The sequence below is a fragment of the Elephantulus edwardii genome, unplaced genomic scaffold (genome assembly GCF_000299155.1).
Source record: "Elephantulus edwardii isolate Elephantulus edwardi_28Jun2011 unplaced genomic scaffold, EleEdw1.0 scaffold00109, whole genome shotgun sequence".
NCBI lineage: Eukaryota > Metazoa > Chordata > Mammalia > Macroscelidea > Macroscelididae > Elephantulus > Elephantulus edwardii.
Window position 1 is genome coordinate 11,128,432 of NW_006399859.1, and position 22,618 is coordinate 11,151,049.

General features: G+C 39.5%; 1 protein-coding gene across 1 annotated transcript; it reads left to right on the forward strand.

Moving 5' to 3' along the window:
* The first annotated feature begins 1,593 nt into the window (after positions 1 to 1,593).
* On the forward strand, positions 1,594 to 12,916 carry RRAS2 (related RAS viral (r-ras) oncogene homolog 2). The gene is made up of 6 exons (XM_006892082.1): positions 1,594 to 1,632; positions 2,974 to 3,061; positions 4,265 to 4,367; positions 4,546 to 4,654; positions 10,170 to 10,288; positions 12,829 to 12,916. Exons 1-6 carry the CDS (start codon positions 1,594 to 1,596, stop codon positions 12,914 to 12,916), a joined length of 546 nt encoding a protein of 181 aa, XP_006892144.1.
* Positions 12,917 to 22,618: the final 9,702 nt, after the last annotated feature.

Below are 22,618 nucleotides of genomic sequence, written 5' to 3' on the forward strand. Positions count from 1 at the left end.
GTCAGAGGCGGTGCGGTTGGCGCAGGATAGAGCAGGGTTTAGGGCTGTTGTGCATAGGGTCGCTATGAGTCGGAAACGACTCGAAGGCACATAGCAACAACAACAACAACAACAATTTATGATTCTCACACCCTCTTTACTCATTTCTATTCAACTTCTAACTCCGTTAAATCTCTGAGGCTATAAATAATTTTTTTTAATGATTTAAGTGTCTTTATGTTACTGGGTGTTCATTTTTTTAATTTTAATTAAGATTTTAATGAACACTTATAGAGAACTTGGATTTCCATTCATTCATTGCTGCACAGTGTCCTCCCCCACCCCGAGACCACTTTGCTATGCAGCTCTTATTCTGGAGAGGCTGTAAATCTTGAGGGGCTAGATCTGCTCATCTTTCTCTTGAGGAGCCGCTGGTGAATTTGAATTGCTTGTGATTTCAAACCACTGGAGATGCAGCCTGTTGGTGAGCAGTGCAGCACCCTACAAACGACACCACCAGAGCGCCCAGCCTATTTTTTAATCGTCACTTTGCCTTGCCACTTTATGTGCACTGCGTTACTGTATTGATTTATTCTACTCCCTCTGTGTTGGCTTAGCAGTAAGGAATTATGCTGCCAATGCAGAGGTACACGGTTCAAATCCACCAGCTCCTCTCCAGGAGAAAGATGTGGTAGTGTTGTCCTGAGCATTTTACTGCCTCTCAAAACCCACTGGAGGGTCAGTTATAGGTTGGTGATGACTTGATGGTACACAACAACAGTATGACAGAACCTGAGAGAGGTAATTTGGCTTAGATTCCACTGTTAGAAAGTGGAAGAGTTAGAATTCTTATATTGATGATCTGCTGTCTCCAATGCCAATCAAAATTTAAGTAGCAAAACATTACAGGGCCTTTATGGTGGGAGATGATGAGTGTGTTTACTGTCTGCACGAAATGAATGTTCTTTTTAGGCATAGTCTGATGTGTGGCTCAATTTTAATTATGAGTGGAAAAGAGGTTTTTGATTCAGTGACAGGCTCTAGAGTGAGACTACCCTGGGTAGATCTTTATGAGTCATGAAGCTGTGTCAGTGGGAGTGCCTCTGTAGAATCCACAGGTATAAGAAGACACATGGTGAAAACAGGATGCATTGAAGATAACCTATGGGTGGATCTAGGTCTCTCAAAATTCTAACACTATGTCTTTGAAAAGAATGAGTAGAATAAAAGGTATGCCATTAGCAAAGTGGCAGAATTCTTATCCTAATAAGTTATTACAAGAGCTAAGACATCCAAGGGAAATGTGAAACTTCCACATGCACTGAAAGGAAAACCAAACTGTTTTAAGGGACTTCAAAGATGCTTAAACCAACAGTTTTCTACATAGTTAATGACCTAATTCACTCTCACAATGCAGAATATTTTTCACAGAAGGACGTCTAGCTGTTAGGAATCACTTGCACATTTGTAAGAATATATTTTATATTTGTACATTCATTTTGTTTTTAGATAAAGTGAGAAGGATAGTTCAGTACTTAAACTGAAGTCCTCAGTGAAACTGAGATTTTCTGAGATAGTAGCAGGGCCAGAAGGAACACATTGCTGTGGAAGAACATGGCTCAGGAAACTAATGGGAGGGGAAGGGAAGAAAAGGTAAACAGCCTTACCGGTGGCAAAACGCTCCTTTAAGTTGTCATTTAGAATAGTGGCTACAAAGAATATTGTTGCCAGTGTATTCCCATTTTGAAGATGTGTGTGAATGCCAAAGATAAGTTTAGGATTATTGTGATCTGTTTTTAAATTGGGAAGAGATAGATGGATTTCTGTTAAAAAGCTACTCTTGTTGGTAAATATTTTTTTATAGACATTTAGTAAATTTTTAATGTATTTAAGTGAAGCCATAAAAAAGGGAAGGAATAGGATTATGGATACAAAATTTCCGTAATTAAAAAAAATCTAAAATATAATATGGAAATGTCCTTTTAAAAAAAGAAAAAAGACCATTACTATGATGTAAAGTCGTGATAGCAGGTACATCAACACACATGCCTCTGCTCTCACCCAAGTAGTTTCTTTAGCCTAGAAGAGATTACCTCCTTCCAAGTAACTTGCTGGTGTTTGCACAGGTCACTGTGCTCAGATTTGTCCCTTGAGGATCTGCTTCCTTAGGGCGTGCAGGTCTGGCAGGAACCCTGGCCTGAGGCTGGCTGAACGCCCTTGGCTTTGGTTCTCAAGGCCTTCCTCCAAGTCAGATTTTGTAGTGAGCCAGTGGGAAATGGGTTTTGAGGAAGCTGGTCAAGAGGAGAGCAAAGAAGATACTCAGCGCAAAGGCTGATGTCAGCGTCCTAGTTAGTGCCCTCCTGGAAAAACAGGAAAAATGCACACTTTCTCCAAAAACACACCCTTTCAGTAACATTTCCCTTCTTATTCTAATACTCGGATGGCCTTTTCTTATGGAGTATAACAGTGGGAGGCTTTGATAAGGAAATAGAATTTAAGATTAAAAATGTCTCAGTGGAAGAATAAGTTTGAAATCTCTGCAAACGAAGAAATTCCAAAAATAATGTTTCCTTACAATATATAATAATAGGAAGGCGAAAAAGAAGGGGAAGAGGATGGAATGTTCTAGGCTTCTTTTTTTGTTGTCTCCATTTGTTTGGAACTACTTTTGTTCTTAGGAATGATGCTTATCACAAAGTGAAATAGGTCTGAATTATTATGTGTTTTTCTAAGATGTAGATTCTTAGAAGAGTAAGTTAATGGTAAAAAAACTCTGATTGTTCCAGTCAAATATTCAACAGTTTTGCGAAATGCTTACTACCTTTCCTAGCATGGAAGACTCTAAAGAGATTTTAGTAGAAAATTGAGATATGGGATAAACACTACTGGAATGAAAATATCTCGATTATTTCTTAGATAAGTAGACTTAGCCCACCAGTTGCTTTGGTGTGTGGATTGGTATGCAAATGTTAAAACAAGGTAATTTTTTTCCAGTCCTATTTTGTGACCGATTATGATCCAACCATTGAAGATTCCTACACAAAGCAGTGTGTGATAGATGACAGAGCAGCCCGGCTAGACAGTAAGTAATCGTACCTACGTCACAGTTTGCGTATTACTGGGGGGGGGGGGGCGGAGGTAATATTTCAAACTAATTTAAATATCTCTTGTTAGTTTTGGTCAATAAATTTATGTACCAGAAAACTTAAATAATTGATAAATGAGAAGCAGAGCCCTACCTGGGTAGACCTGTGCTCTTGTGAAGCTCAAGTCACCCTGACTTGATGAAGTTTTTATTTATTAAAACAGTAGAGGAAAAGCAACCCTTGCAACCTTCTCATGAAGTCTAAAATGAGTGAAGAGAACGTAGGAAAGGTTCAGTATTAGTTGACATGTTTAGAATATACAGTACAGGGGATTTGGCAAATAATGTCTTAGGACTCGTTAAACATGACACTTTCTCAAAAAAATTTTTAAAAAAGCATGTTCTTTAATTTGCGTGGTTCTTTTATTGACAGAGATAAGGAAATATATTTGTTCCTGTACTTTCTCCTCTAAGTGTGGTACCCACTTTCTCTCTGCAGAGAAAGATAGGCAGTCTGTTTCATCTGCTGCTGTCACTATTTCTGCCTTGGTGCACTTCTCTGCCCTGTAGGGTTGCATGAGTTAGAATTGACTTGATGACAATGGATTTTTATTGTTGGTAAAAAAAGAACCAAGCTTTCTCTTTAAAATTTACAGATATCTTTAAAATTTTGTTTTGTTTTTCATAGGGGGGGGGGGAACACCCAGGCTTCTTCAGAGGTTTACCTGACTCCATCTGCCTGCATGGTTTTATTTATTAAACTTATAATTGGTGTGCTAATAACCACAAAATTAGCCTGTCTTGATGAAGATAAACTGTGAAAATGCCTGCCATTAGAATGCCTTAATCTTTAGTAGTGAGTCAAGGATCGTGAGTCCTAAAAGGAGAAAGCCATTTTATAGTTAGTGAAATGTTCATTAGAGGTCCCACATTAATTAGACTTGCCCTTAGAAGCCATAAGGGAGCTGCAGTGGCTTTGTGATAAGGAGCTGTGCTTTCCCTGCAAAGGTCATGGTTTGTATCTACCAGCTGCTCCATGAGAACAAGAGGGACAATCTCCTTCCATCCTCTTTACTGTTTCTGAATGCCTGCTGGAGGGTCAGCTGTGAGTCAATTCCAATTCAAAGATACACAGCAACAACAATTTCTAAGCCATATAACATGAAAGCCAAACATAGTATATGTTTCCTTTTTCTTTAGTTCTGGATACAGCAGGACAAGAAGAGTTTGGAGCTATGAGAGAACAGTACATGAGGACCGGCGAGGGTTTCCTGTTGGTCTTTTCGGTCACAGACAGAGGCAGGTTTGTACCGCTGTTGAAAGGTAGATCTCCCCCTCATTTCTGGATTACTGTTTGATTGAATTTGGACTTGTATTTTAGCAAAAGGAAAGATAATAAAGCATTCAGTGGGTACTGAAATCTGATGCCTGCCCAAATTGATCAGTTGGGGGTTTTAATTTTTGTTTTTCACTCTTTTCAGTTTTGAAGAAATCTATAAATTTCAAAGACAGATTCTCAGAGTCAAGGATCGTGATGAATTTCCAATGATTTTAATTGGTAATAAAGCAGACCTGGATCATCAAAGACAGGTGAGAAGGGAGTGAGCCACTGGGGTTCTGTTTATCATTATCTAAGTGAACGACTGTGTTTAATGGAGCAGTTGAAAGTGCTCTCGCTCAAATAAACCACACTGTATGCTACTGAAATGTCCATAGCTGAGTTTGGCACAGTGGATCTTACAGAAGTCACAATACCCAGCCACGCAAGCTCACTTCCATTGAGTTTATTCTGATTCATAGCAGCCCTATTGGACGGAGTAAAACTGAGCTAAAGTGTTTGGAAGGCTGTGCGTCCATATGGGAGAAGGGCACGTCACTTTCTCCCAAGGAGATGCTTGAAGTTTCAGGCCTTGGGTTAACATTCCGGTGCTTAATGTGCACCACCAGCAGGGCTCTGTTTACACCAAAATAGGTAAGAAATAACATAGAAGTGAAGAGAAGGTACTTTGGAAAACAGTGGGCAGTAAGATACTATGAGTAGTGCAACTAATCAGCTGATAACATGTGTGAGAGATGAAGAGGGAGGAAGGGACGATAAATCTGTATAAATGAGCACATGAAAAGCCAGTTTCCTTGTAAACTCCCACTCAAATCACATTCAAAATAATTTTTTTTTAAAAAATGGAATAGATTTGAGGTAGTTAATGTTCACATAACTTTATACAGCACTTCAGAGAACTCTTGTAAACCCACAAGCATTTTTTGCTAGCTCTGTTAACCTAGAGTAACACCTAAAACTAATTGAGTAGTTAATCTTAATGTTCCCCTGAAATGCCTAATTTATTCAGTGTTGATGCTGAATTACTTTCATTTAGAGCATGACGTAGATTTAAATTAGGTTATTTATTCTAAATCTCATTAATGACTGAATTTCCTATTTATTCTAAATCTCATTAATGACTGAATTTCCTATTACATTGACTATCTCTAACACCGGTAGCTTGTTTGAAGGAATATTTTCAGTATTTAGTTGCAGGCCACTTCATTCTTACTTGCTTTGTTACCTGCTCATTTCAGATGTATTCTTTTCCTGTTGGTGTGTGGGGGAGACTGCCATCTTTTTGTAGGGTGGAGGGAATATAACAACCAAAAAGTTGGAGATTAGGAGCTCTTGTGGCCTAGTGGCAAGAAGCTGCACTGCAATCCCAGAGATATGTGGTTTGAATCCACCAGATGCTCTGCTGGAGGAGGGACAATCTCCTCCTGTACCAGCCAGATCCGATTTGATGGTATACACACACACCAAATAATAAAATTTTAAAAAATTTCATTAAAAAAAAAGTTGGAGATTAAAGTTCAAGCAAAGGTTCTGTGGAAGAAAGGCCACATGGTCTACTTCTGAAAAATCATGGAGACCCTCTGTATGGAGGACAGGTATCCTCCAACACACACAGAATCACCATGAGTTGGAATTGACTCCCAACGTTTGAATGCCTGCCTTTTTGCTTAAACTCGGGCTGGGGCTGGGGCTTGGACTTGTACAGGAGGTACAGGAGATCAGGTTTAGGCTTACTATTCAGTGTCTTTATAACGTTTACTGGCTATGGAAACCTTGTCTGTTTTCCTGTCCTCTGTTGTCCCACCCTTTCTGGCTTCATAGCACTGTGGCTTTGTTTCAAGTGGTGTCCTTTTTGTTTGCTTCGGTAGAAGTAAGGCTATTTCTACTTGTTAATTAAAATTATGCTGCATCAGTGGGCTCAAAAGTAGCTTTGTATGTGATTAGGGATTTCTTGACCAGAAATGTGTGTGCAAACTTTACTGACCTTGATTCCTGGAAGACTTTGGTATAAAACCACACCTAAATAAATGAAGCGTGTCGGTGACCTTAGCAGTGGTATGGTTATCTCCCCCCTCCACCCCCCCAGCTTTTTTATATTGAGATTTTCATGAAAGTTTATAGAGAACATGGATTTCCAAAGTCATTCATTTTTGCACATTTTCTTTCCTGCCCACCCCCCCCCACCAGTTTCCTTTTCTCTTTGAAAAAGAAAATTCTTTGATTGTTAAACAATCTGCACCCCCCCCCCCCAATGCGGCTCTTATTCTGGACTGTTATCATGCAAATAATACCTAATCATATGTTACATTTTCTGTGATGCTAAACACTGTGACACTGATGTGTCAAACGCGATAATGGTTTCCCATGGTGGACAGTGTTTGGTGGAGCTCCCCAGTTAAAACAAGCTTAGAAGCAGGAGAGGCATCCACTTCCAAAATAGCTTGTCTCTGGAAGCTCTGTGAACCTGGAGAAACGATGAAAGTTAGACAAGTCTTCAGGTCTTTCATTCATAGGGTCACTATGAGTCATCTAGACTCGACAGAATTAAACAACAACATTATTACATTTAAACAGTTCTCTACCTCATCTGTTTCAGTGCAGTGTACATTATTTATCCCTTCTTTTCTAATTTCCCCCAACCCCAATTTTATAACCCCTATTTTATAACAGTGGCATTATGCAGTATTTGTCCTCTTGTGACTGAGATATTTCATTCAGCATAATGTCTCATGAGTTCCTTGTTTTTCAGTTTTGCATAGTATTTAATTGTGTGAATATACCACAGCTTCTGTATCCATTTGTTTGTTGATGGGCACTTGGGTTGTTTCCATCCCTTTGCTATTGGGAACAACACAGCAATAAACATGGGTGTACAGATATCTGCTTGGCAGTTCTGGTTTCTTTAGGGTATATTCCCTGGTAGTGGAATTGCTGGGTCAAATGGTATTTCTATTTGCAACTTTTTGAAAAAGTGCCATACAGCCTTCCATAGTGGTTGTACCATTTTACACTCCCACCAACAGTTTCTCCACAGCCTCACCAGCATTTATTATTTGCAGTGGTACGGTTTTAAATATTAACATAATCATTTATCTTTTATCTATAGCTGATTATATTGTGCCTAAAGAGTAAAATAAATGTTTTTGAACAATAATTGAGCAAGATACAAACACAAAATTCTTGAGGGTATATGTTTTCCTTCAGATCATATTTATTTTCATACGTATGACTGGTTTCATTATTTTTCTACTTATGTCACCTTTCCTTCTACTTCAGGATATATCTACTTGATTGATCATACCAGCTACTTAACATGTGTTAATTTAGTTAACTGCTATGCACTCTCCTAGGCTCTGCATATACAAAGATAAGTAAGTTACTCCCTAGCATCAAAAGACATAGTAATGGAGAAGGAAGGAAAACAAACCAAAAAGTTGTGCTGTAGTATGTTAAGAGTTTCTTTAAGTGATAGCTCTAGGGTGTGATAGCGTTCTAAAATAGTGTCAAAACTGTAGGAGAAATTTCCGATTACTTGAATCTTGAAGGAATTTTAGGAATTAGTTGGGTAAAATGGATTAGCTGAGAATGGGATTGGGTGAGAAGGGATAACATCTCAGAATGATGGACCAGAATTTATAATACAATGGTAATATTTTTATAGGAAAACATTTCTCATGTCATAGTTCCTTAAAGTCAGATTTTTTTTTCTAAATCGGTGACTGAAGTGTCTCTTAATCTCTTTAATATAGTTACTTTCCTGTCTGATTTGTGGATTTACATTTCAAATGCATAGGCCTTATGGTGCATATTTTGAAAAAAAGACAGAGTAAATTGAAAAACTGCATAAACCTGTATATACTAGTATAATGTAGAATGAATCTGCCACTCCGTTTGCATCATAAAATGTTACGAAGTAATTAGGTGTCTGTGCATTAATGTAATTAAACTCAGCTCATTGCTGTAGAGTCTGAACCAACTCAGAGCTGACCCTCCAGGTTTCCAGAGACTTAAATCACACAGAAGGAGTTTGTCTAGCTATGTCTGTCTTTCTACATAAAGCAGCTGGTGGATTTGAATTATCATCTCGGCCGCCAGAGCTTCCTCATATGAGGATAGGCAGGATAAAACATGGATGGTCTTAAGTAATTTAATATTCTAATACTTTTCCATCAGCGTGACCAAGTTGTGGGAAAGGAGCATTAAACTGAGGTTAGTTGGAAGGAGCAAACTGCCTGAAAATGAGAGAGGGAGCAATACCTAGACCTTATCTAGGAGAAACAAAAATTATTATTCCAGTTAGCCAGAGTGGAAAACCTCTTCGTTCTTGGGGTATTAGGTAATATACTCACAGGGGGTTTGTTCAAGTCGTTGGGCAGAAAGGACCTCTGGTGGTACAGTGGTTAAGTGCTCAACTAATTGAAAAGCTGACAGTTTGCATGCATCAGCTGCTCTGTGTGAAAAAGATGGGGCTGTTGTCTTTAAAGATTTGCAGACTTGAAAACCGTAGAGTCACTTGGAGAGTTACTCTGAATTAGGGATAGTTGGCGCAACAGCAGTGAGTTTGGCTTTGAGTTTGTTGTTGTTGTATGCTGTTGAGTCAGAGCTGCCTTCCAGCAAGTCTTCAGAGGCACTAAATCGCACAGCACACAGGAGGAGATTGCTCATCTTTCTCCCACTTTGAGTTTAGTAGAGACCAAACTAGACAGAGAGTAAATAATAATTACCTAATGCATGGCTGAAAGGGCTCAAACTATTTACGAGTAACTAGATCCCAGAAGACAGATTAATATTTGTAGGAAGACAAATTATCTGGCACCCAGATGTCCACTCAGAAATTACCAGGCATGTAAAGAAATGGGAAAATATGACCCAGTATAAAGGAGGAAAAAATAGATCAATAAAAACAAGTTCAGATAGGGAGAGGAGGGAATCATGAAGTTGCAGAGTTTGGTGGGCAGAGGGAAATGGTGAAGAAATTAGGAAAGATCCCGTTGGGATCTTAAAAAGACATGGTAATAGTGGACAAACATCAATAGTGATTAATTTCATATAATACAGCATATTATATGATTGTATGAAACACAATGAGAATGAAAGAATGTGTGACACAACGTATATGAATTTTATATGCAAACCATTATACAGTAAAAATAATTTTGTAAAAAGTACAGAAATTATACATATGATAGATTAATAGAGATATTGAAGCAGTTATTAATGTATTCCATATGTTCACGAAGCTATCGGAAATATTGGATGCTAAGTTAAGTAGAGACATGGAAGATGTCAAAGAATCCAAGTCAGACTTGGAGAAATAATGCCCGAGTTTAAAAAACTTGTTAGGATTAACAGAAGAAATGGTTGAAAATTTTCCAGATATGATGAGAATTTTAAATGTACACATTCCAGAAACACTGAGCCCCAAGCAAAAGACATATGAAGAAAAATATAAGAAAGCATGACATAATGAAATAATGTAAAACTATTGGAGAAAAGAGACCATCTGAAAAATACCCAGAGGAGAATATACATTATATACAGAGGAACAAAGATCAGGCTGATAGCAGCTTCCACTTGCAAGCAATATGTCAGCAGACAGTGGGGGAATGAATATCTTTAATATATTGAGAGAAAAAACAGTCCACATGGAACTCAAAATTTTTCAAAATTGAAAAGAAGCTAAAGGCTTTTCTATACATACAAAATGTCAGGATTACATGGAGCATATCTATATGTACCTCAAATGCAGCTCTTTTGGAATTTCAGATAACACAAGAAGAGGGACAACAGCTGGCCCGACAGCTTAAGGTGACATATATGGAGGCGTCTGCAAAGATTAGGATGAATGTAGATCAGGCTTTCCATGAGCTTGTCCGGGTTGTAAGGTAAGCAAGACACATTCTAGAAGTTTGTTTATGCTCATTATATTAAATATTTGTTATATTGTTATATTAAATAGGTAATCAAATTATGCTTTCTAAACTAGTTAACAAAATAACCTTGAAATATTTTTAGTAACAAAGGAGAAACTATATGTAATTACGCTTATAGCAATTCTGTCTTACGGGTAATACAAGTAGTGTATTTAAATTTTTATTTATATACTCTATCCCAGGTACTTTTCTGTATATAAATGCTTTGTCACAGCAGAGTAGAAGGTAGATATAGAGGTTTTAAAAACTGCAGCTTTTGTAGATGTCACAGGGGTGATGATAGAAGTGTTGCAGCTAACGGTGAGAAGGTATCTATTATGCGCAGAGTACTATACTTGCTTTATTACGTTAAATCCTCAACACGTCCAAATAAACTAAATGCTGGTTTTCAAGATTACTTTCAGATAAAAAACCTGAGTAACCAAGAAGTTAAATAATTTTTTCAAGATTAGACATACTAAATAGTCAAGTTGTAACTTGAATCCAAATCTCTCTGCCTTGCTTCTTACCCAGATTCTCCTAGAAAAAGAGGCAGTTAAGATAGCAGAGAACGGGACATGGGGGCACAAGGGCCACGAGCGTCTAGACCTCTGAAAGGCCAGAGGGAGTGAGAATAGCATAGCCCCTCATCGTCCCAGAGTAGAGAGTAGATAGTCCACCTGCCTGGGACTTCTGTGGCCACAGCAGCAGCAACAAGCAAGCAGCAACAGAGTCACAATTGTGGTACTGAGAATGGAATTTATTAGGAAATAAGGTTGGAGAGTTGGGAAGCCAAAGAATATCAGCCACTCCTAGGCCAGGTTTTAGCCAAGCCAAGCCAACTCACGGCACAGTTCCTTATAAATTGGCTTCTCCTTCAGGCATCTGGAAAGAACCTTAACTGTAGCCATCACAAATGCAAGAGGCCTCAGGTCACATATTGTCAAAGTTTCTCCACAGTAAAGCCACAGTCTCTCCACCATAGTCACCAGGGTCTCGTCACCAAGATCTCGCTCTCGTTGAGGGTCTTACTCTAGCTTTGCCGCCCACAAGTCCCATCCCACAAGTCTTGCTGCCCAGTGTGGGAAGCACCCTACCTCTTACCCTAGTCCCACAGCTGCTAGTGATTTGCAAGATGCAAGACCATACTGATATGTAAGACCAAGTGCCTGCAGTTAAGGTAGCTGGAGACCAGGGGAGGCTAACTGTCCTGGCTAAAAAAAGGCAACTTTTAGGCTAATACCACACATGGTCTAATGAATACCTTTGGTTCATAAAGTATTAGTGGTTCCAGGAAGCTTGAGGGGATGGATATGGATTGCTGAGCATATTATAAAACTGTCTGTGTGTGAGAATGATTAAGTTGTGTTTATGTGTAGATTTGACTTACATATTTTGAATCTTGGTGGCCTGATTCCTACATATTCTCTACTCCTTAGGTTTGTTAAATTTCCAGTTGATTTAGATAGTTTGACAGACATATTAAATTAGAGTTTTATTTATTGTGAATTTAATTAATACAAATTTTGAGTTTATATATATTTTTAATCCCTTTTGCTGGGACATGCTTTATGTAGAGAGAAAGAGGAATTAAAACAGTGAAAATAATAGGTGTGAGGGGATTAAATAGTTTGTTAAAAATCCAGGTTCTATTTTAGTGTTGCACAACCAATTAACCAGTACTATCTAAAATAGTTCTCTATTGCCTGCTTGAACTGCTCTGTCCTTGGTCTTGATCCTCAGAATCTATGCATGGCCATCAGTTAATCAAGAATAAGGAGAGGGTAGAGAAGACTTTTTATGCTAAACACTGGGCCTCTAAATAGAAAAAAGTTATTTAATCTTAATAGCAATTGTGAAATGTAGCTTTTTGTTATTCCTTTCTAGAAAAACTGAGACTCAGAAATACCAGCTAACTTCTGTAATACTGAGTGAGGGCGAATAAGTGTCAGGACAGACATTTGCATAAGAACTTTGGACTTAGTAAGGGTAGTTTTATACTGTGCTTTAATGATGCATGTTTATTCTTACAGTATACTTTGTTATTATTTGTAGTGAAGTGGATTCTGATTCCTGGTAACCCCTGTGTGTGTGCAGAGTAGAACTACTCTAAGATTTTTAAGGCTGTGACCTTTTTGAAGAAGATCATCATATATGTCTTTTCAAGTGCCTCTGGGGCTTGAACCTCTTACCTCTTAGCTAATAGTCGAGCACTTAACCATTTGTACCATCAGGAACTCCAACTATCTGTTAGACTCAAAGTTTTATATTGGAAAGGAAATCTGATAGTTAGCTCAGCGTCTCATCTGATTTCAAGCAAGACTGTCCCATTAAAGAGAATCTGCTTATGTTGCCCCCCTTTTTTTAATATAAAAAGATTTCTTTTGATTCCCAAGTTAAAGTGTTGCATTGAAAAGTACATGTACGTAAACTCAGCTTGTCCAAAATAACCTACATTTGTAGCCAGTTATTGCCAAGAAAGGCAATTATATTTAGATTTTTTTGTCTTACAGGAAATTTCAAGAGCAGGAATGTCCTCCTTCTCCAGAACCAACTCGCAAAGAAAAAGACAAGAAAGGTTGCCATTGTGTCATTTCCTAAGAATCCTATGAGTTTCAGCTACCGACTGCCAGGAAAAGCCCTCATCTTCGTCCCACGTTACAGTTTACATCATGTTGGTACCTTTCTAGCCTTAGACGAGCAAGTCCTAAAATTATCACCATGTTAGCCTTAGACCAAGAAGCTGGCTAATCTTTCTGTGAAACTAATGCTATGGTCTTTTCAAGAGATATTTAAAGGAAACACTAAGGCTGCTTTTAAGATTATCTGATTCCTCAAAAATACATATCTATACACACACACATTCTTTCTTTTTTTTTTAAGGGCTCTATTTTAATGGGATGAATCGGTTTTAGAACCTTAACTATTTGCCAAGCTGAAGGCATAAATTATAAAATAATTTTTAACTTCTGGAAATTTATTGCCTATTGTTACTTTAAATAGAAACATAAGGAGTTTTTTAAAAATGTGAATTTTCACCCACTTTTGAGTGTTTTGTTGCCAACTTTAAACTTAAAACACTGTATTGCATCTACAAAAGTGAGACATGTCAGATCTTACTGATGCCATCGCTTCCCCTTCCCATCCCAGTGGCCAAATTCCAAAATGCCCACTGTGTTTATGGATTAACAACTACTTAAAAACCTTTATTATTATGCCTGTTCTTGAAAATGATTATATTCTAGGAGGCTAAATATTTGGATTCATTCTGGATTTAGGTATTATTTTTGTTTTTAATTTAACTTTTCAGAGCCATGTTGAGGGTAAAAATGAGTAATTTCTGTCTGTCTTCCTTTTTCAAGTATCTCTGGATAAGGGATTCAAATAAAAACAACTAAAATGGTCTTTTGTGTTTGATGTAATATAAAATATGGAATTGATCTTTCCAGGGTCAGAGATGATTAATGTTTTTGCTATATACTTTTATACATTATTTTCTTATCAAACTAGTTAACAAGTATTTTTATATGTTTGTAAGCAAATATGCTTTCTCAGCATACCTTGTGTATATGTAAAGATAAGTATTTAATTCTCACTGTTCACTTTTAACTGACGAAGAAAAAAATGTGGAAGCTACAGAAACTATGGTAGACCTTTCATTGCTATTCTGGTCCTGGTTGTACCCACCTCTGGCCAGTCGCATACCTACTCACCAGACCTTCCCAACAGAGTGCAGCATTCAGGATGAGACTCGGAAATCACTTCCAGCATCCCCTACTAGATATTGACTGTTAAATCAAGTATTAAATAGAAAACGTTTCATTGTCAATTAGTAGAACTGTGATGGCTTCTGATTTTGTTTTTAATTCTGTGGATTGTGTTTAAACAATTCAAAAATAAGTTTCCTGATTTTGAAATACTAAGTGGTATTGCACAGTTGACACTTTATTGAATGTGTACCACAGTCCCATGATGTTTATAAAGCATACCCTTCCTTGTACAGCTTCAGGTGCTAGAATTAAAATGGATCTGTTATCACAAGATGATGTGTGTATACTCATTTTGTTAATTTTGGTGGTTTATTGAAGGAATGAATGTTGGACGAAACTTGTTTTACTAGCTGGTTTTGGCTGGGTTCTCCAGACAAGCAAACCTAATGGACACTTACCTAAAAGAAATTACTCATATTCCGAGGCTAGCAAATCCCAGGTCCCTGATACATAGCTGAAGAGGCTGATGGATCCAGGGTGGGCAGGCAAGGCAGCTCACTGGCCCAGACCTAAACGAAAAAGGTGATCGGCCAAATGCAGCATCATGATTAAACAAAAAGCAAGCCAGTTCTGCCAGGCTTCCTCGCATACTTGATGCAGGCCGTACCTGCAGTGATGTGGCCCCTCGGCTGAGTCATCACTCACAGCAAATCTCATCAAAGGAGTGATTTTGTATTAAGGAAATCATATCACAGCTCCCAAACCTGTGGAAATCATAGGCACACACCTACAACTTTCACCCCCAAATGGGTGGAAGCTTTGGATGGATTTACAGCTTAAATCTAAAAATCAACATAATTTCATTTAGGACATGCGCTTGGCTAGCTCTTGTCAATTTGGCATCTGTATACAGCTCCTTAAACTATATTCATATAAAATTAGAAAGTCATGTTTTCACCTAACATGATACAGCTAACAGTGTTTACAAATAGAAATGCCCTAGCCTAATTTTATATTTCATATATGAACACAAAAATATGCTATGCACATATACAAGAAAGAAATGCTCATAACCAAGTCCACATGTCTGTAGCTGGCCACGTGATCATAAATGGTATTTGGAATTCCTTTCTTCCACCATCCACACTTGATGTTTCCTTTGCCCTCGGTGAGAACCCCAACTGCTTGTGTTTGTCTTATAGGTTAACTCAAATCTTCATTACTCAAGGTCCTTTAGTAGTCCATTGCAGAATGACATAGTTTTTCATTGATTCCAGTTATAGGTATGATAGCACTAAGTGATGACATAAGGACTGTTTATCTGTGATTTGTGGTATAAGCCCATTTCCCCTTGATGATCAAGGTCTGTCACACCAGACAATACAGAAACTCCCTTCTTTGCATGTTGATCCAAAGGTTTGAACAGCCCAAAGTGACCTGGTATCTTCCTTCCCGTTTTGTTGAATCAGTCCTCTGTCTCCAGGTGGCAGTATTCTTCCCTTGGAAACCAAGACTTCGACCTGCAGAGCATGGGGTTCCATCAACAGGAAGCAAACATTTTGCTAATGGGTTACAAGAAGTAATAGTGGTACCACTCCCAATTTCCACCTCTTGTGTCCTAGGCTAATCTTAGCTACTGAGAAAAAAAATCCCTTTGTACTGGATGCTGTTTTAGAGGATAGGTCTTTTAAAAGCTATTTCATTGTTCCATCGAGCCGCCTGCTTCAGAGTTATGAGAACCATGGTAAGACCACTGAATTTCCTGAGCATAAGCCCATTGCTATAATACTTCATTTACTGCAAAGTGAGTTATTTGATGTAAAGTGATGCTATGTGGAATACCAAGACAGTGGGTAGGGCATTCTGTATGTCTGTAGCTTGTAGTCGTATCAGAAGACATATCTGTATTCAGATTCTGTATTTAGTCCAATAATAACAAAATACGCCCTTTTCCTTGCCGGAAGTGGTCCAGTGTAATTGTCTTGCCATCACGTTAATTATTCCGAGGAATAGTTCCATGTGGGGAATCTGCATTGCCAACTGTCACTTGCAGATTGAGCACTAATAAAGTGACAGTAGCCACGTTGGCCTTGGTGAATGACAGACAGTCCATGTTACTGAGCTTCCATCCTTCATAGTCACTTGGGGAGATCACTGGACAATGACAGGAGTAGCTGAGGACGGAGGCTGACTGGTTCCACATAGCGTGCCATCCTTTTGATCAGATTGTTGAAGTTCTTTTCTGCCAGGGTCAACCTTTGCTGGACCTGGACATGAGACACAAATATCTTTGACTCATTCAGAGAAGTCTTTTACATACACTTCCCAATACTTTGTCACCAGTTTTCCAAATCTCATCCTTCCAAGTCCCTGAACTTCCAACAAAATGATTGACCACATCCATAAATCCATGTGTAGTCAGTCACACAGCTGGCCTTTTCTTCTTTCTGGCAAGAACGTACTACTGCTTGTTGCACTGCATGAAGCTCTGCCCGTCGGGAGGACCTCCCTTCACTGCTGTGAAGGCTGAGTAGCTGTAGCGCTGCTGCTGTCTTATTTCCAGGTGATACATGCACATCCTGTAAGACCATCTGTAACCAGGTCTAAGTGACCTCTTCCTCAGTCAGTTGATCTTAAGGAATTCCCCCCATGAGGTCATAGGTACGAGCTGCAAGACAAAAGATAATGGAACTCGAGCAGAGACCATGGACATTTGAACCACTTTGTTATGAAACAGACTTGTGTGCTTAGGTCCTGCTGAGCCCATTCTCGGGTATACCACTTCCTTTTAATAATAGATTGCTCTTGTGCCTGTCTAACGTTATGACTGTGTCAGATAATGTCCATAGAGAGCACTTCCCACCACATGGTGACTTGATTGCCTATGTTTAGCTGTTCAGTCTTTATGAAGGCCCAGTTGTTGTTATCTACCGTCAAGTTGGAACAGACCCATGGCTGACTTTCCAGCCGGTTTTCAGAAGCAGTTAACTGCCCAAGAGGAGATAGCTCATCCTCTCTCAGAGCAGCTGGTGAATTCAAACTGCTTGCCTTCCGGATTGCAGCACAGCTTCTTGCCACTGGACCACAAGAGCTCCTATGAAGGGCCCATAGGAAGCCTAAAGAACTTTTTAAATAGACAGTCGTTATCCCAGAAGATGTCAGAGATTTTCTTCAAAATCTAGGAACTAGCTGGGATTTATCAGTAGGGACCTGCCAAAGACTCCAAACAGCATCTCTGTCATTGACACATCAAGACCCTGGATGAGATGAGTTGACTCAGTGACTGGGGTGATGGGGATAGGTGTGTCACAGATGATGAGGTTGGCTCAGGATAGAGTAGGATTCAGAGCTGTTGTACATGGGTTTGCTATGTTTCGCAAGCAATGCGATGGCACATAACAAGTCTGTTGAGGTGTAATTGGAGAGTAAGGAAAAGAAAGTTGTCTTTTTGTTCCTTTGAAGAAATTTCTTAGCGGAATTGGGAGTGATGGGGCAATATCTTGATTTTTAGGGTAACATGTCAGACATGCAGGATTACAACTAGAGCTATATATTTAACATTTGAGAGATTTAAGAAACTTAGGGTTTGCAGCCTAGCCTCTCTTCTGACTTAAGTGAGGCTGGTCTATTGCTATGCCTTTCAGATAACCTGGTAAAAGCCCACTCAAAGAAACTTTAAAAAAAACAACCCCAACTGTTACAGACTGATGCTTTTGCTAAGTGAATAAGTGAGTTCTGAAAAAAATTAACCTTGTACTTGAACATACAGTGCCAATATACTATTACTGTACAAGTTTCTGAACACTTCCTCTCAGTTTCTGCCTCTTGTTGTAGGAGGCATCTGCACTGGTCTGCAGTCATAATTTCAGTGATGCTTGTGTAAAAGGGGAAAGAGACTCGGGTATTCATTCATCCTAAGCAGCCCCTTTGTTGTCCGGTAGTAAAGCCCAGGTTAGAATCACTTAGTAGGAGTTGCATTCCAACACTTAGTAGGTGGTGTCAAGTTGAGGACAACCCATAGTGACCCTGTGAACAACAGATCTGAACCCTGTCCTATGCTGTGCCATCCTCACACTTCCTGACACATTAGAGCCTATTGTGACAGTCACTATGCCAGTCTACCTGGTTGAAGGTCTTCCTCTCCTTCACTGACCCTCTGCCTTTCCAAGTATCATGTCCCTGTCCAAGGAATAGCGCCTCCTAGCAAAGTCCCCGAAATGAGTGAGGCGAAGCCTCATCATCTTTCCCTCCAAAGAGTACTCTAGCTGTACCCTCTCCAAGACATAGTTGTTCTTCTGGCAGTCCATGAGATCAGTGCCCTTCTCCAACACCACAGCTCAAAGGTATCAATTCTTCTGTCATTCATTATCCAGCTCTCAGATGCATAGCAAGTTAATGAAAGTCTATGGCCTGAATCAGGCAAACTTTAATCTTCAAACTGACATCATTACTCTTCAATAATTTGGAGAGATCCATAACTGCAGACTTTGCTATTGCAATACGGCTCCCAAGTTCCTGACAGCTAGTAGCAAGGGTGTTAATTGTGGCTCCAGGTAAGATGAAGTTGTTGACAGTTTCAATCTTTTCTCCATCTATCACAATGTTGCCTATCAGCCCCGTGGTAAGTATTTTTGTTTTCTTGACACTGAGACCCAATCATACTGAAGTCTGTATTTGATCTTCTGCAACAAGTGCTTCAAGTCCTCCTCACTTTCAGCAAGCAAGGTTGTGCTATCTGCCCAACACAGGTTATTGATGAGTCTCTCTCCTATCCTGATGCCACAGTCCTCTTCATGAAGTCCAGCTTCTAGAATAATTTGCTCACCATACAGAATGAATAATTATGAAAAGAGAATACAACCCTGACACATTCCCTTCTTCATTTTAAACAATGTAGTGTTAACTTTTCAACCTGGTTGCAGAACAGATTATCCGGGAGGCTGGGCTTTGTGAGGAGAAATGTTGTCAGGATTGGTGGAAGATCTATCAAAAATCTGTGATATGCAGATCACATAATCCTGCTTGCGGAAAGTGAGGAGGACCTGAAGCGCTTGCAGAGAGGTTCAAGGACTGCAGCCTCCAATATGGATTGAGGCTCAATATCAAGAAGACAAAGATTCTCATCACTGGGCCAATTGGCAGCATCAGGATGGATGGTGAAGAGACTGAGATTGTTTACAGCTTTTTGTTTGCTTGGCTCCATAGTCAACACTCTCGGCACCAGTAGCCAGGAAATTAAAAGGCGTATTGTGATGGGAAAGTCTGCTGTTGGGGACCTCTCCAAAGTACTGAAGAGCAATGGTGTCTCTCTGGAGACTAAGGAGCATCTGATACGGGCCATGGTCTTTGCAATCACTTGTTAGGCATCAGAGAGTTGGACAATGACTAAGGAAGATAGAAGGAGAATTGATGCCTTTGAGCTGTGGTGCTGGAGAAGAGTATTGAGGGTACCATGGACTGCTAAGAAAACAAACAGATTCATCCTGGAAAGGGTCAAACTGGGCAGCTCCTTGGAGGCAAGGATTCTGAGGCTCCGTCTAACATACTTTGGACATGTTGTTAGGAGTGTCCGGTCCTTGGAGAGGGACATCATGCTTGGTAGGGTGGAGGGGACAGCACAGGAGAGGAAGGCCCTCTATGAGGTGGATTGATTCAGTGACTGGGGCAATTGGGGTGGGTGTATCGGAGATGGTGTGATTGGCACAGGACAGAGCAGAGTTTAGGGCTGTTGTACATAGGGTCGCTATGAGTCGCAAGTGACTCGATGGGACATAACAGCAACAACAACAACAGTGTACCCTTGCTCCATTTATACAACAGCTTCCTGGTCTAGGTAAAGGTTTCATAAGAGCACAATTAGGTGCTCTGGGACTCCCATTCTTCTCAATGTTAGCCATAATTTGTTAAGATCCACACAGTTACATGCCTTTGCATAGTCAATAAAGCGTAAAAAGACTTTGTTCTTGTATTCTTTATTTCTAGTTAGGATCCATTTGACATCAGCAATGTTATCTCTGGTGCCACCGCCTTTTCTAAATCCTGCTTGAACTTCTGACAATTCCTTGTCTATGTACTGTTCTCGTTATTTTGGAATGATCTTAAGCAGTATTTTGCTTGCATGTGATATTAATAATATTGTTTGATAGTTTCCACACACTATTGGATCACCTTTCTCAGCAATAGGAACAAATAGGGACCTCTTCCAACCCATTGGCCTGACAGCTGACTCCAGATTTCCTGACACAGACTGATGAGTTCATCCAAAGCTGCTTCTGTTAATTGAAACAAGTCAATTGGTATGCTGTCGATTCCTGGGGCCTTATTTTTTGCTAATGTCTTCAATGCAGCTTCCACTTCCTCCTCCATTACCTCCTGCTCATATGGTACTTCCTGAAATTTTTCAATGTCAGTTCTTTCTGGTACAGTGACTGTATATTCCTTCTATCTTCTTTTGATGCTTTCTGGGTCATTCAGTATATTGCCCATAGCCTCTTTCAATATTGAGACATGAGGCTTGAATTTTATTTTCTGTTCTTTCAGCAGAACAAGTTCTTCCCTTTTTATGTTCTAATTTTCTCATTCCAGCTCTCTGTGTATTCCATTATAATACTTGGCTTTGTCTTCTCGAGCGTCCCTTTGAAATCTTCTGTTCAGCTCTTCTTTTACTTCGGCATGTTTCCCCTTTGTTTTGACTTCTCGATGCTCTAGTGTAATTTTTAGAGTCTCCTCTGACATCCATTTCCGTTTTTTCTTTCTCTGTCTTTGTAATGACCTTTGCTTCCTTGATATCATCCCATAACTCATTCAGTCTTTGATTATTAGTGTTTGATGCTTCAAACCTATTCTTAAGATAGGTTATTTTTGCTAATGTCTTCAATGAAATTCAGAATGGAATAGATTCAAGATCTTATCTTCGTTCTTATGGACTTATTTTAATTTTCTTTGGCCTCACATTGAACTTGCACATGAGTAATTGATGGTATTTTTTAAAAATTGGTGATTTGACCCACAGTTTGCCCGGGTCTAGTTTTGACTGCTGTTATTGAGCTTCTACAAAGATTCCTTCCACAGATGTAATTAATCTGATTTTTATACAGCCCATCAGGTGAGGTCCATGTGTAAAGAAAGTCACCATTTGTGTCTTTTATAAGAGGTATTTGCAATTTAGAAATCATTGGAAATACAAAATTTAAGCATTCTGTTTCCATTCTATTCAGAAAATAGAATCACCTATTACAGCCTCTGAAAATCTGCCAGGTCAGCTGTGAGTTGGTTCCCACTCTGTGGAAGTGAGTTTGAGGTTTTCTTCGATATCAGGATACAATCTGGACTCACTGTCATGCTGAAAATTGACTTAATTGTGGAGGGAGGAGGTAGAAAATCTTTAGTGTTGTAAACCTTGCTTTGATGTTTGAGCCTATCTGAAAACAGTAAGAAAAGGGGAGCTAGTGTCTGAGTGCCACTCACTTCTCAAGGGGAAAGTCAATGACATTAACAACACAAAACCAATCCCAGTGAGGTCATACATATGCTCTGCACCTTCTACAGTCCCTTCTGGCACTAACCAGCTGTCCTCCTGACTCTACCACTGGGGTCACTGATTCATGGCAGAGGCCACAATGAACTCATGGACACTGCTCCCAACTGTGGGGCTTACCAGGGATTGTAAAAGGTTACAATCCTGATTGGAAACAGGATCCAGTTCTCCAGTCAGGACTTCCTCTTCTCACACATGCTTGCAGGGAGGCCTCTCATGACCCCTGGCCTCTCAACCCTTGGCCTCTACCTTGATCTGGCAAGTTTTCTACGACTGCCAGTTACATGCTGCCCCACTCCGCCAGTCAGTCTAGCCCTGAGATGCTCGGTTCTGGCTGCCCTTCATACTATGTCTTGGGCTCATCCTGTCTCATGTAGGCATCTCTCAACGGCTTTCTTGGAATTGGTGAGATTCCTGTTTTCTACCCCTGAGCCTGCTCAGTTTAAGCCTGGTGAGGTCATAAATCTGCCCAATCCTCATGTTACTATTCTGTGTATCTTATTTGTGTTTTCCCACCCGAAAGATGCCATTTACCTTTTACAGTGTTAGCAAACAATCTAAAACCCTTGGTGGGCCACAGACCTCTGACATTTACCCTGTCAGGCCTTGCCATGTGCTGAGAGTGGCACCTTGCATTGAAAAGCCAATATTGAATAAGCCATTACAGCACAGGCCAGAAAATGTTAAAAAACTGGCCACTTGGTTTGGCACTGATCTGAATCCATGCTCTGTGTTTAATCATTATTCGGCTTCTGCCTCTCACCTTGTCAGCATGCATAAAGCCTTTGCAGTGACAAAGGCTTACAATCATGGTGCACTTACTTAAATTTGACATTTTAGTACTGATAGTTTCCTCTCCAATTTCAGAGTTCAACCAGAAGAACTATCTTCATACCAATTAGCACTTAGTTGCTATTTATAGTTTATGATACACACTCGTTCATAAGAGATCAATAGTTTAATTCATTCTAACTAAAGGCAATATGAGGAATTAAAGAGTAATACTTTCTATTGTCAAAATTAATACCGTCAAATAACAAAATGGTGCCATGCTTC